The sequence below is a fragment of the Impatiens glandulifera genome, chromosome 3 (genome assembly GCF_907164915.1).
Source record: "Impatiens glandulifera chromosome 3, dImpGla2.1, whole genome shotgun sequence".
Classification (NCBI taxonomy): domain Eukaryota; kingdom Viridiplantae; phylum Streptophyta; class Magnoliopsida; order Ericales; family Balsaminaceae; genus Impatiens; species Impatiens glandulifera.
Genome location: NC_061864.1, coordinates 34410446 through 34423432, shown reverse-complemented (window position 1 = coordinate 34423432; position 12987 = coordinate 34410446). Strand labels below are relative to the sequence as shown.

The 12987-nt window shown below is 32.1% G+C and overlaps 1 protein-coding gene across 1 annotated transcript; it reads left to right on the top strand.

Annotated features, from left to right (window-relative positions):
• Positions 1-9825: 9825 nt before the first annotated feature.
• Positions 9826-12542, top strand: LOC124930178 (protein SOSEKI 2-like). Its single transcript, XM_047470536.1, has 5 exons — positions 9826-10009; positions 10099-10168; positions 10250-10383; positions 11559-12216; positions 12385-12542. The coding sequence occupies exons 1-5, from the start codon at positions 9826-9828 to the stop codon at positions 12539-12541; spliced, it is 1203 nt and encodes a 400-aa protein (XP_047326492.1). The 3' UTR covers position 12542.
• The last annotated feature ends 445 nt before the right edge of the window (positions 12543-12987 follow it).

Below are 12987 nucleotides of genomic sequence, written 5' to 3'. Positions count from 1 at the left end.
TGCAACCCATGTAAATCGAGAGAAATCATCAATAACAATTAGGGAAAATCTCATTCCTCCTATATATTCTTTACAGGAATTGGACCAAACATATCCGTATGTAAAAGTTTTAGGCAACGGTTGGATTGTGATTTCACTTTAATTTTGAACGATGATCTGCCTTGTTTACCTAACTGGCAAGCATTGCATATCTTGTCCTTTGAAAACTGAAGTTTGGGCAAACCAATAACTAAATTGTTTGAACAAATGTTGTTGATGGTCTTGAAATTTAGATGGTTCAAACGTTTATGCCATAACCATTTCTGGTCATTCATGGCAATCATGCACATAAGATCAGAAAAATCTTTTTGCCAATTCATTTTGTATGAGTTTCCTACTCTACTTCCAGTCAATAAAGTGTTTCCATCATGGTCTTTAACTAGACATGCATGAGTTTGAAAATCTACTGACAAACCATTATCACATAATTGACTAATGCTGATCAAATTATAACACAGATTGTCAACAAGAAGCACGTCATTAATAGTTAGATTACCATGGATAATCTTACCCTTACCTATGGTCTTACCCTTCTTGTTGTCACCAAAAGTGATTTTAGGTCCAGAGCAATCTGATATATTAGTGAGAAGCCGTTTGTTTCCTGTCATATGCCTAGAACATCCACTATCAAGATACCATACAGATTCCTCCAACCCTTCGTTTATTTGTACCTACATAAATAAATATTTACAATCTTTTGGTACCCACTTTCAATTGGGTCCTCGGTCAATCAGTCCATTAGAAATCCATATTTGAGTTATTCTGATGGATTTCCCATTTTGTGCTATGATTAATGCATAAGATTTTGACTTAGCAGATGACTTCCTACTAGCCACGTATCCCTTAGCTTTTGAAGAAGACACTTCTTTTAAAACTCCTTGAATTAGAGTCAGGTTTTAGATTTCCAGACTTGCTAGGCTTCTAGCTTATTCTTAAGCTAGCTAACAGTCGGCGAAACATAAATTATTTCATTTTTGAAAGCTACTTCTTCAATGATAGGATCAGATTCAATGTCAGTTGCTGAGTTGCTGAGTCGGCGAAACATACTTCCCTTGACAAAGCTTATTGGCTCAAACTTGTCAGTTGCTGAGTTTGACTTTTTGCAGGACAGGTTAGGGTCATTGCTATCAAATCCCAATCCGGATCTAGATCCAGCAGGTTTCAACATACTGATCTGATGTTTGACAGCATATCCGGACCTTGTCCATGCATTGACTACATAGTTTAATCTCTTGTTTTCAGATGAAAGAGTTTGAATCTGTTCTCTAAGCATCTCATTCTCAGATAAGATCTCTGCTATGTTTTCATCAAAAACGTTTGATTCAGATTCTTTGTTGGAAGAAAGAACAGTTGATTCATATTTAACTTTCATTTCGTAAAAAGAGTTAGTTAACTTCTTGTACTCAATGACCATTTCATTGAGTGCATTAGTTAACTCCTCATTTGTAAATTCTGGTACAGAGATATCATTTACCTTGGATTGGTCATCTGCCATCATACATGTAACAGCTTCATTCTCTTTTTCAGCAGGAGACTCCTCTGAATCGCTATCGGCCCATCTGGATTTGTTTTCACTGCACATGAAAGATTTTGGGTCCTTCTTTGCTTGAATACTTTTGTCGTAGATCTAATTAAGCTTATCCCATATCTCTTTAGCAGAGGAACATGACTTGATTTCATAGAACACGTTCATGTTGATCGACTGATACAGAATGTTCCTAGCAACATTATCCAGGTTGTTGGTCCTCTTATCTTTAGTAGTCCACTCACTTCTTGGCTTCGAAATCTTTATGGGGCCATCAGTAATGACGCTCCACATATCACAATCAAGAGCAGCCAAGTGATCTTGCATTCTCATCATCCAATATTCGCAGTTGTCCCTTGACAGGATAGGGATTTCATTGATGATAGACATGCTTCAGGTTCTTGATACTTGAGAATAGAAACAAGGCTCTGATAACAATTGATAGGATCGGCTTCATCGATAGAGACAGGGGTCTGTCTATTGATGAAGGCTTATGAAAAACGGTTTGAAAGAAATCTTGTTAGGGATTTAATTCGCTTTCTATTCTACGCAAACCCTTGTAAACACTTGAAATAGAATCAAAACGGAATTGTTTATTTAGGTTTGAAGCTCAAGATGAAGAATGAGAAGATGACAGAAATGAAAAGACACAGCAATTTGTTTATGGATGTTCGAAGAAAACTCTCCTACGTCACCCCTTCTTCCAACCACCGGAAGGATTCACTATAATATGATTCGAATCAAATACAGTTTGCACACACTTAACTCACTATTGAACAGAACACACTCTGTTCAATTTTCAAGATGAAGAATATCACTCAACTAACGGTGTTTTTGATTCTAACTCTCTCTTGATTCACACACAGTACAATCAGGAAAGCAGTTTCATAGTATGAATATTCAAAGGCTTGATTTTCTCTCTCTGTATTTCCGGAAAGCAAGATGATCGAGAGATTTTCCGTTGTCCTTAGGAATCTTTAAATACTGGGTAGAGAATAACGGTCGAATCTTTAGAATGATACGCGACACTCTTCCATTGGAAATCCTCCATTGTACATAGCAGGTTCTGAGCATAATGATCGTGGCCGTACACCAACTGGTAGTGCGCCGAATATTCCATCCGAGATGTACCTGCAAAACAAGTAATATGAGGGAAATTATCTTACGTGGCATTTGTTGGATGGTTGCATATAGCTATCGTACTAATCTTCACTAGAAAGTGGAGCAGGAGTAGAGTACAGCTATAGCACATTGGTAGGCGGGTTCTAGCTTCAAGCATACTACTTAAACATAGCATTAGACATATTTCAGTTAGACGACCTCGTCTAATAAAATCAAACATCCCCGTTGAAGAGCAGAATCCATTAGACCGCCTGGTCTAATGGGATCAGACTTACGTCTAATTACAATCACTTCAGACTAATTTGAAGGAGTTAGACTACATGTCTAATTTTCACCAATTAGACTTCACGTCTAATCTTTCACAAACCATTAGACTGCACGTCTAATTACGAGTTGCATTAGACTACACGTCTAACTCCACGAGTTAGACTACACGTCTAATTACGGATTCCATTAGACTGCACGTCTAACTCCACTGAGTTAGACTGCACGTCTAATTACGGATTCCATTAGATTGCACGTCTAACTCCACGAGTTAGATTGCACGTCTAATTACGAGTTTCATTAGACTGCACGTCTAACTCCACGAGTTAGACTACACGTCTAATTACAAATTTCATTAGACTGCACATCTAACTCCACTAAGTTAGACTGCACGTCTAATTACGCAATCTATTAGACTACACGTCTAACTCCACGAGTTAGACTCCACGTCTAATTTTGTGCATCTAATGCCAAATCGGTCTAATGAGCCTCATTAGAGCCAAGTCTCATGAAATATGATTTCGATACACCTGCATCAAAGCGCATAAATCATTTCATCATCAAAATTCCAATAGTCAAACTATTTCAACACTTGGTCAAAATAATTTGACCCAACACAAGCAATGCGCTGCTCGTATGTACGTGACACTCAATTTACCCATTCACAATGTATAACATGTAGAAAAGGATGAGTAAATAGAATGAGTTATTTTATTAAAATACTAAGTGTTATGGATAAAATCACAAACTCACAATCGCAAACAAACCACCCCTCGTCCTCACATTACATACTCAAAAGAAAATCTAATCTAGCAAAATAAAATCTAGTCTAATAATAGGAAAATACATCTTGCCTTAAAGGAAAACTAAAATAATCTGGTATCTGTCTTCCTTAGTCTTCTTGCCTTGACCTTTTCCTTCTCTCTGATGGTTCTTTGATTATAAGAGGAAGCTCTTTCCTCTCTGAAGGGATCTTGCGCCTTGATGCTTTAGTCCACTTCTCAAAGTATGCTTGGTAAAATTTGAAGTTGATGGGTCTGTCGATGGGTGACAACGTTCCTTTGAACGGTTCAGATTTTCTTAAGCCAAATTGTCTGAAAAGAGGAGGCGTGTAATATGACACTGTTTGATTTAATCCGCACAACACAATAATTGGTTGCTCCCCCATTGAGTAGATCATCTTGCCTATTCCATGCCAAGGAATTAAGTCTCTAATATGCATGTTGTCTCTAACCTCCATTGGGATTATAATCACCTCGAGTCACACCCTTTGAATATCCGGACTGAAAATGGTGGGTGTAGGTATTGGAGAGAACGCTTCAATCTTCTCGAGGATCCAAATGCACAGTACCATGGGTGCTCCTCGTTCGGACATTCGATTTTAGAATCGTTCATTAAGGCCTAACAATCTTTCCGCGAGGACCAAACCCGAAATATCGTAAGCTTATATTCTTAATGTGTGAGCAACTTCGAATGTTTTTTTAGGAAGGTCTTCCGTCGCTTAGAGCCAAAAGATATTGGGCTATGAGTACTATCATAACAATTAGATGGACATTGGGTGTGTCTGGAATTTCAGCGTTTCTTATAACTAGCTTGTGCCACTTTTGGAAGTCGATGACGTTGTTCTTTAGTATTAGATCTACATCAGCCTTTTCGTAATCGAATTCCTCCCTCATGACTTTCTTCAAAGATATTGACTCTGAAAGGGGTTTTAGCACTTGGATGGGATCGGATCTGACCATAAGAATAGCTCGGAATTCTTCAACTGTAGGGCATATCTGTCTTGAGCCTATGTGGAATATTCTAGTAACCGGACTCCATCTTTTGCGCATTTCAAGTAGCAAACCAAGATGATATCGTGTGTTCCATAGGCGAAGGATATCAAACCGTAGACATTATAGTGGAGCCTTCCCATTTCGAATTTCCTAGCCCACTGGTTCACTTGTTTTCCATATAACATCGACATTGTAACCTATAGATTAAAGACACAGAGACAAGAACTCGTTAGGTTAGATTCCTCTTTTAGCTTTTCTAAGTTTCCTCGATTTTACTCCTTTAAAGTTATTAGGTTTAGCCTCAAAATTTTGAAATTTTTCACATGTTTCATGGAATTTTTAAAACTTTGAATGGATAAACTTAGCGCCTAGAAATATCTAAATGCATACATGTATTTATCATATATAGTAGTCATGTAAAGGGCTTCGTGAAGTGGCTTTGTTGCTCGACAAGACGAGACGAGGTAACGACTTGATAGAATTGGCTTTTTGGCTTTTTGTTCTAAAGTTGGAAATGGCTTAAGAGAGAGTTGTTTTGATCTTGATCTTGTTGTATAATCAATCATTTTACGATAGATTTAAGATTTCATGCATTACATTGAGAATGTAAGTTTTCTATCTTAAATGTTAAATTAGGGTTTATCTTGCTAACTAAGATAGGTGGTATTATTATGTGAATCAATCAGATGGGTTGCTTTATTGTATTATCCTTTTTTGAAACTCGTGTTTAAAATGATCTAAGTAATGTTATTAGGAGAATGCTTTTGGTTGCTATTTTATTCTTTAGAACACTCTCTAATTCTGCTCATGATCATTCATTTCAATTTCAGATGTTTCTAAATTAGGCCTTAATTGATCTTGTGTTATTTGAAAACATAAAGTTCCAAATACTCATGTCCTTCGATTGATTTATTGTTACAAATCCTTATAAGTGACATATAGTATAATGCCTTGAAGTATAAAATAATGTCACACTTTACTTCTTTAAATGATGTCATATACCTGTTGCACCAAAGAAGGAGATGATCTAGTTTATAAAATGGGTGGGAAAGAGACTAGCTAAAGGTATAAAATTATAATAATTTTTTTTTATTTTTTTGTTTTCGATAAAGGAAGTGGCGATTGATTTATTAACCAATCGCTAAATTTTTTGTTTTTTGATAAAGGAAATTGCGATTGGTAGACTTACCAATCGCCATAGGGAAATTGCGAGTGAACATTCACAATCGTTGTTGCCAATTAAGGCAATATCGAGAACACCTTTTCCGATTAATGGCGATTGGTTTATAACCAATTGCTAGAAGGTCTTTTTTTACTAGTGTTTACTACGAGATCAATTGGAGCATGTTCTTAAAGCTATTTGAAATATATTTACGATTTCACGAACTTCAGTATTCATATAAAGGTACTTATAATTCCGTAATATTTTAGATTTAGGATCCATGATAATAACATAGTCTAATATTTTAGGAACAAATTGATATCAAAATTAATACATGCTTACACCTTGGATAAAAAACATTTATATGTATGTTCTAAGATAAAATAAATAAATAATATGTAAAATAATATTATTATAAATGACACTTGGGTCGAGAGTTGTGGTTAATTTGGATATATATATGAGAGTAAATGGATACTTGGGTCGGATTGTGGGTTGACCCGCCAATAAACTTAAAACGATTAAAAATAAAATTAAAAATTCTATATGTATGTTTCGAATTTGCAACCTAACAAAATAAGTATAACCCTTTAACCAATTGTGATGGTGATGTGATTTATCGAGAGATAATAAGCTGATATCAATTAAAAGTGGTTAAAAAATTATAAATCAAATATTTTATTGACCAAAGTGTGAGGTCACGATGTTAAATATTAAAAAATATGAATCAAATATTTGATTGACCAAAGTGAAAATGGAAGGTCATGAGATGAGAGGTTCATTCGGAAAAAATATATGATTAGATATGTGAGAAGATAAAATTTTTATCGAAATGAATAAAATGTGGAATGAGAGGGTTCTATTTTTTATTTGAATATATTTTTCGTTATTTATTAATAATTTTAAGCATTGAATACATATTATTATTATTATTTTTTATTAAATTTATTTTATTTATATTTTTATTCGCACGTGAATCTTCCTAGTAATAAGTAATATTAGACCCTAATAGATAATTTATATAATTATTCAAAATCTAATATATAAAATATATATACATACAAAAAATTATAAAATTATTTCAACAATCATAAGTGGTCTAGCGATTAAAGGGCTAACATTTCATATTAGTGACTAGGGTTCGAATCCCTAAAAAAGAAGTAATTATTATATGTGAGTGTACGAACTTTGATAGTTGAAACGGAAGTGAGAACGTTGGCTTGAGTAACGCAAACATTTGTGAAAAAAATTTAAGAGTTCATTTATGAAGGAAATGTCGGCTTGAGTAATGCAAACATTGGTGATAAAAACCTAAGGGTTCGTCCATGGAGGAAATGTCGACTTAGAGTAAAGCAAATATTGGAGAGAAAGCCTAAGGGTTCCTCCACGAAGGGTGATTTAGGGTTTAGGATCATGCCTAAGAATGCACCCTCGAATTTGGTTATTAAATAATCAAAAACTTAAATGAATTGGTTAGTTGATTTTTTAATATTTTCATTTTTTCAAATAAGTATATAATAATAAGTAATATTAGACCTAGTAGTTAATTTATATAATTATTCAAAATCTAACTTAGAAAAAAATATATATATACACAAAATTATAAAATTATTTCAACAATCATAAGTGGTCTAGCGGTTAAAGTGTTAACATTTCATACTTAAATACTAGTGGTTGAATCCTTTTAAAAGAAGTAATTATTATATGTGAGTGCGTGAATATTAATAGATGAAGCGGAAGCGATAATGTTGGCTTGAGTAACAAAACATTGCTGAGAAAACCTAAAGGTTCGTCCATGGAGAAATTGTCTAAGGATGGGTCGGTACGGTATACCTTAATTTTTTATTCATACCTTATACCTTACACAAAGTTTCAGTATAGAAAAAATGCATACATTACCTTACCTTAAATTCGGTATACCTTAATTTCGGTACGGTATCGGTACTATACTTTTGATACCTATAAAATATATTAACTTAAACAATAAAATTCAATTCAACTAAGAATTAATGAAAAACCATACATGTAACTTTCTTTCAACTAGAAACTTTAAACTCAGTTGTGCTTCATGTAATAAGCTCACAAACCCCTTTCCTTCCACATCTTTACATGACACTTCATCGAGGAACACATACTTGGTCAATTTTATTTCACACCTTTTCTAATTAAAAGTATATAGAACCAAAACATTTTTTGCCCCATCGTCTCGTTTGTCAATATAGTTTGACTTTTATCACCTCTACGGGATCTATTTGTTTCATAAAGTGGACTCAACTTACACCTTTTTAATAATTGGTTTTTCAACCCACTAGTACTTTTAGAAACGGTTAGAATCTCAACTTGACATGTACTTGCATACCTCGATTGGTTGTATTCTTCCATCAACCAACTCTCTTGTCTTCTTTTCATAGTGTTCCCTAAATTTACTCTTACTCTATTTAGGAGTTATAGAGAGTTTTGGTTTAAAACTTGTTCGTGTTCTCTTTCGAGTCGTATTATATATTTGAGATAAAATTGACAACTTATTAGACTTCATTATGTCGGTTTTGAAAAAAAACACTTTATAGTGAAATAAAGTTAGTTTTATATCTTATAAAATAGAAGTTCTAAAGGTTGTAAATATTAAATTATATTACAATATAATTATATTTTGATTTGATTTACAAAAATTATGATTATGAACTTACATAATTAATATCAAATTTATTTATTCCTTATAAGTATTATACAATATATATTTTTTAAATTATAAATATTATTTTGGTATTTCGGTTTACCTCGATATACATAAATTTAAAAATTTCATACATTTACCTTACCAATAATTTCGGTATCGGTATCATACCTTACTTTTTTCGGTATATTAAAAATATCGATATTTTCGATATATTATGGTATGGTATTTTCGATATACCTATAATTTCGGTAACTTTTCTCACCACTAGGATTGTCGTCTTGAAGAACACAAATCTTGGTGATAAAACTTAAGGGTTTATGATTAAAGGTGTAAAACTTAAATGAATTGGTTAGATGATTTTTTTTAATATTATTATTTTTTTAAAATAAGTATATAATAATAAGTAATATTAGACCCATTAGAACTTTATATTTGATTGGTAATTTAATCCAAAATTTAATGTTTGAAGATTTGTTTTATCGAAATTACTTTTATTTCCATATAATGAATGTTTTCAATTTATATGATTTTTGGTAGGTTTAAAGAAATAATAAAACAATTTTAAATAAAATGAATAAAGTAAGTTTTTTTATATTTTTTAATAATGAAATAAAAAAATATTGAATTAAATTATAAAGTCACATTTTAAACGTAATTTTTTTTTCTTAAATTTTTATATTGTTATTTGTGCAAATACAAAAGCTGTATGGTAGTTATTAAATAAAAACACAAACTTTGTATCAAGTATTCAAATAAGTTACCTCAAAAACAAACATTTTGACAAATCATCTATTCTAAAGGAAAACACCAAATAAACAAAACTGGTATAATAAATATATAAAAAAAGCAAAATGTATGGTAGTTATTAAATAAAAACACAAACTTTGTATCAAGTATTCAAATAAGTTACCTCAAAAACAAACCTTTTGACAAATCATCTATTCTAAAGGAAAACACCAAATAAACAAAACCGGTATAATAAATATATAAAAAAAAAAGCTTTTGCACATTTTTTCTTTAAAACTCTATCCAAATCAATATTATTTTATTCTCTATTTTTCAATTCAAATTCCTTAAAAAGTTTATTAATCAAACTAGTCATAAAAATGGAATTCACGAGCGTCTGCAGAGAGAATTCTGTAGCATGCACAGACGATGATACAGTTCACGAGGCATCCTCCCATCTGTCCATCTCTCTCCTCTCTAAACAATTAATAATAATATAATACCAAACAGAGCAAAAGAATAGAGATATAGAGAGATGGAAAACGGTAGAAGCAGAACAGAGACGAAGGTGATGATGATGATGAAGGAGCCACCCACACCCACACCAACCCCCCTCAGAAAGGTTCAGATTGTGTATTACCTCTCTAAAAATGGCCAGCTTGAGCACCCGCATTTCATGGAAGTCTCTCATTTTGCCCACCACCCACTTCGATTGAAAGGTAATATCGTTATATATTCTCGACTTCATCATCTTTCAAATCAATTGTTTGATTTATTAATGTTATTTGTTGAAATCAATAATATATAGATGTAATGGATCGGCTCATGATTCTTAGAGGCAATGCAATGCCATCTCTGTATTCTTGGTCTTGCAAGAGGTATATAAATTTTCATTTATTGTTGATCCAAACCACATCATATATCATAGGATTAATATCAATGCAATGAGAATCATGCAGGAGTTATAAGAATGGATACGTTTGGAATGATTTGGGTGAAAATGATGTGGTGTATCCATCTGAACCTGAAGGAGGAGCTGAATACATACTCAAAGGATCTGAGATTCATCTTCAACCTTCTTCCTCCTCTACTCGTAAAACTCTCTTTCTCTCTCTACTGTTACGCTTTTCACATATAGCGATATTTCTCTGTCGTCTTTAATTTTTTCTGGCTGGTTAATTAATTACTGTGGATTTATTGATGGCTGAATAGAAAAACCACTAGGAAAACCATTGTTTTGGTTGTTGTTTTGAATTACTTAAAATTAAATTTTAAATTAATTAAAATTCAAATATAGAGTAGTTTAGGGTTTATTTCGGAGTTGATTGTAATATCTTTATGAACTACATTAGATTTTTTTTTGATAGCTTTAATTTTTAAATTATTGTTTTTTGTAAGTTAAAGTATAGTTCAGTTTATTTGAATTACTCTCTTTGATTATTAAATTAACTATTATCTCTTATATATCTTTTTCATTAAATAATGATAGAGAGAATTTTAAAAAAAATTATAGGGAATGATGTGTCACACTCGATAAAGAATCTTGACAAAAATGTATAGGGAATGATATGTCATATTCGATAAAGAATCTTGACAAAAATGTATAGGGAATGATGTGTCACATTCGATTGCAAATCAAAAAATTATTTCTCATATTAAATTTTCAATTCACATCTAATGTAACACATTATTCTTTACTCATTTTCAATAATCAAATTATTAAACATAAGTTTAAAATAATTTTTATTTATTTTTCTAAACAAATATTTATTTTATTAATATTAATACTTTTATGTCATTTTACCAATAAACTAATTTTTCATCATTTAATGTTTGACAATTATAATATGTATTTTACATTTTGGATCAAAGCAGGGAGAGTAATGAATATTTTAAAAGTATAATTAAATTTATAATATCATTAATGTATTTATTGATTTTTTATATAATATAATTAAATTTAATTTTTATAACAATATAAATTTGTAATATATTTTCATATTTATTATATAAAAATATCATATAATCTTAATCTTACATAAAAAAAAATATTAAAATATTAAAGAATATGTTATATACTGTCACTGTGTTTGTTGGGATTTTCTGAAATTTAATAGGATGGTTATAGATTTGGTATAAAATCTCTAACATATGCATATTTTTAAATCCTTGTGTCATTTCTACTTGTATTAAATAAAGACCTTATAAATAATCTGTAATATTTAAGATTATTATTATTATTATTATTAAATTAAATATTTTGATCAGAAAAAATCCAGCAGAATGACGTCAGCCCCAGACCAATGCAGCAAGTTACAGCTGATCAAGTTACTGGTATATACCCAAAACGCACCACCCAACACGCTAAACGACACACTGAACCACAAGAAGTAGGACATTACAGCGAAGAAGAAGAAGAAAACTATGATGATCAGTACGAAGATGAAAAACAAAAAGCTAAGAGTAATAGATCCTCAAAAGAAACATCCACCGAGTTAACTCGCCATCTTCCCAAGCCAACTCTCAGCCCTATCTACGACTCGGAAGGATCTGAGTCAATACTGAGTCGAAACTCGGTACTGTTTCAACTCATTTCCTGCGTAGGCGGAGGGGCGGCGGCTATCAAGGGTAGTAGGATTATTTCCTCCCCTGCTGTGGTGACATCTTTTAGAGAGAAAAATGGGAACAACAATAATCTTCATAAGGAAGTACTTCGCAACAGGGCATCGGCAGCAGCGGCGGCAGAGTTGGAGGATAAGATGATAATAAGGTGCATGTCGGAGAATCCACGATTCGGAAACTTGCAATCGGAGGAGAAAGAATATTTCAGTGGAAGCATAGTTGAGTCGATGATCTCGAAGGAGGAGCGAGTCAAATCGGTCGAGTTAGCTCAGTTGAAGAAATCATCTTCATACAATGAAGAAAGGTTAGTGATCATTGAACCATTTTCATTACTATTAGAACTTCTTTGATATTAATTCCTATGAAGTACTAGAGTTTGAAAAAGTTTTTTAAGATTCTAATGGTAATAATTTAGATTAAAAATGATATTACTTGAAAGAAAATTTGGTGGGTCTATGGTGTGATATGACAGGAGCGGAAAGAGTGGACTTGGGGAAACAGAGGAGGAATTGCAGAAGGGACCTGCAGATAAAGTAAAGAAAGATGAAATGAAGAAGAGAGAGAAAGTAGTGAAATGTATTCCGAAGATGAGATCTTCCTGCACTAAACAACCCAACAAGAAGAAATGACCCTACATCCCTTTTCTCAATTGTCAACACTGAACCTGCAACCAGAAACGACAATGCATGTGAGAGAAATGGCTTTAATTTCATTATTTAATGTCCAAAACTTTCAAATAGTTTAAAATGGTGACGCTTGAACTTTTGTACTTGGATTTCTACCAAACTTGTTTTATTTATTTTTATTTTTTTAAATGTCTTCTTTTTAGATCTTTGATTTATTTGATTTTTAAAACGCAAAAAAAAACTTATTTTATATCATGACTTTATGGTTTTAGTATCAAATTATACCACACCCCTAGCTCAAGAGGGATTGTAGACTAATAGTGTGACAACAAGAACCATCCATGGTTTAGATTGATTTAATTTATTTTTGCTAAACTATCATTAATTTTCTTGTTAGAATAGTTAACTATATATATTATTCAAAATGTGCTTAACTGTTTCAATTTAAT

Bases quoted from the DNA above. Each gene is read 5' to 3' on its own strand.
- LOC124930178 (XM_047470536.1), top strand. From the start codon at position 9,826: ATGGAAAACGGTAGAAGCAGAACAGAGACGAAGGTGATGATGATGATG. The intron at 10,010-10,098 runs GTAATATCGTTA...AATAATATATAG, and splicing joins CCACCCACTTCGATTGAAAG to ATGTAATGGATCGGCTCATG. The intron at 10,169-10,249 runs GTATATAAATTT...AGAATCATGCAG, and splicing joins TATTCTTGGTCTTGCAAGAG to GAGTTATAAGAATGGATACG.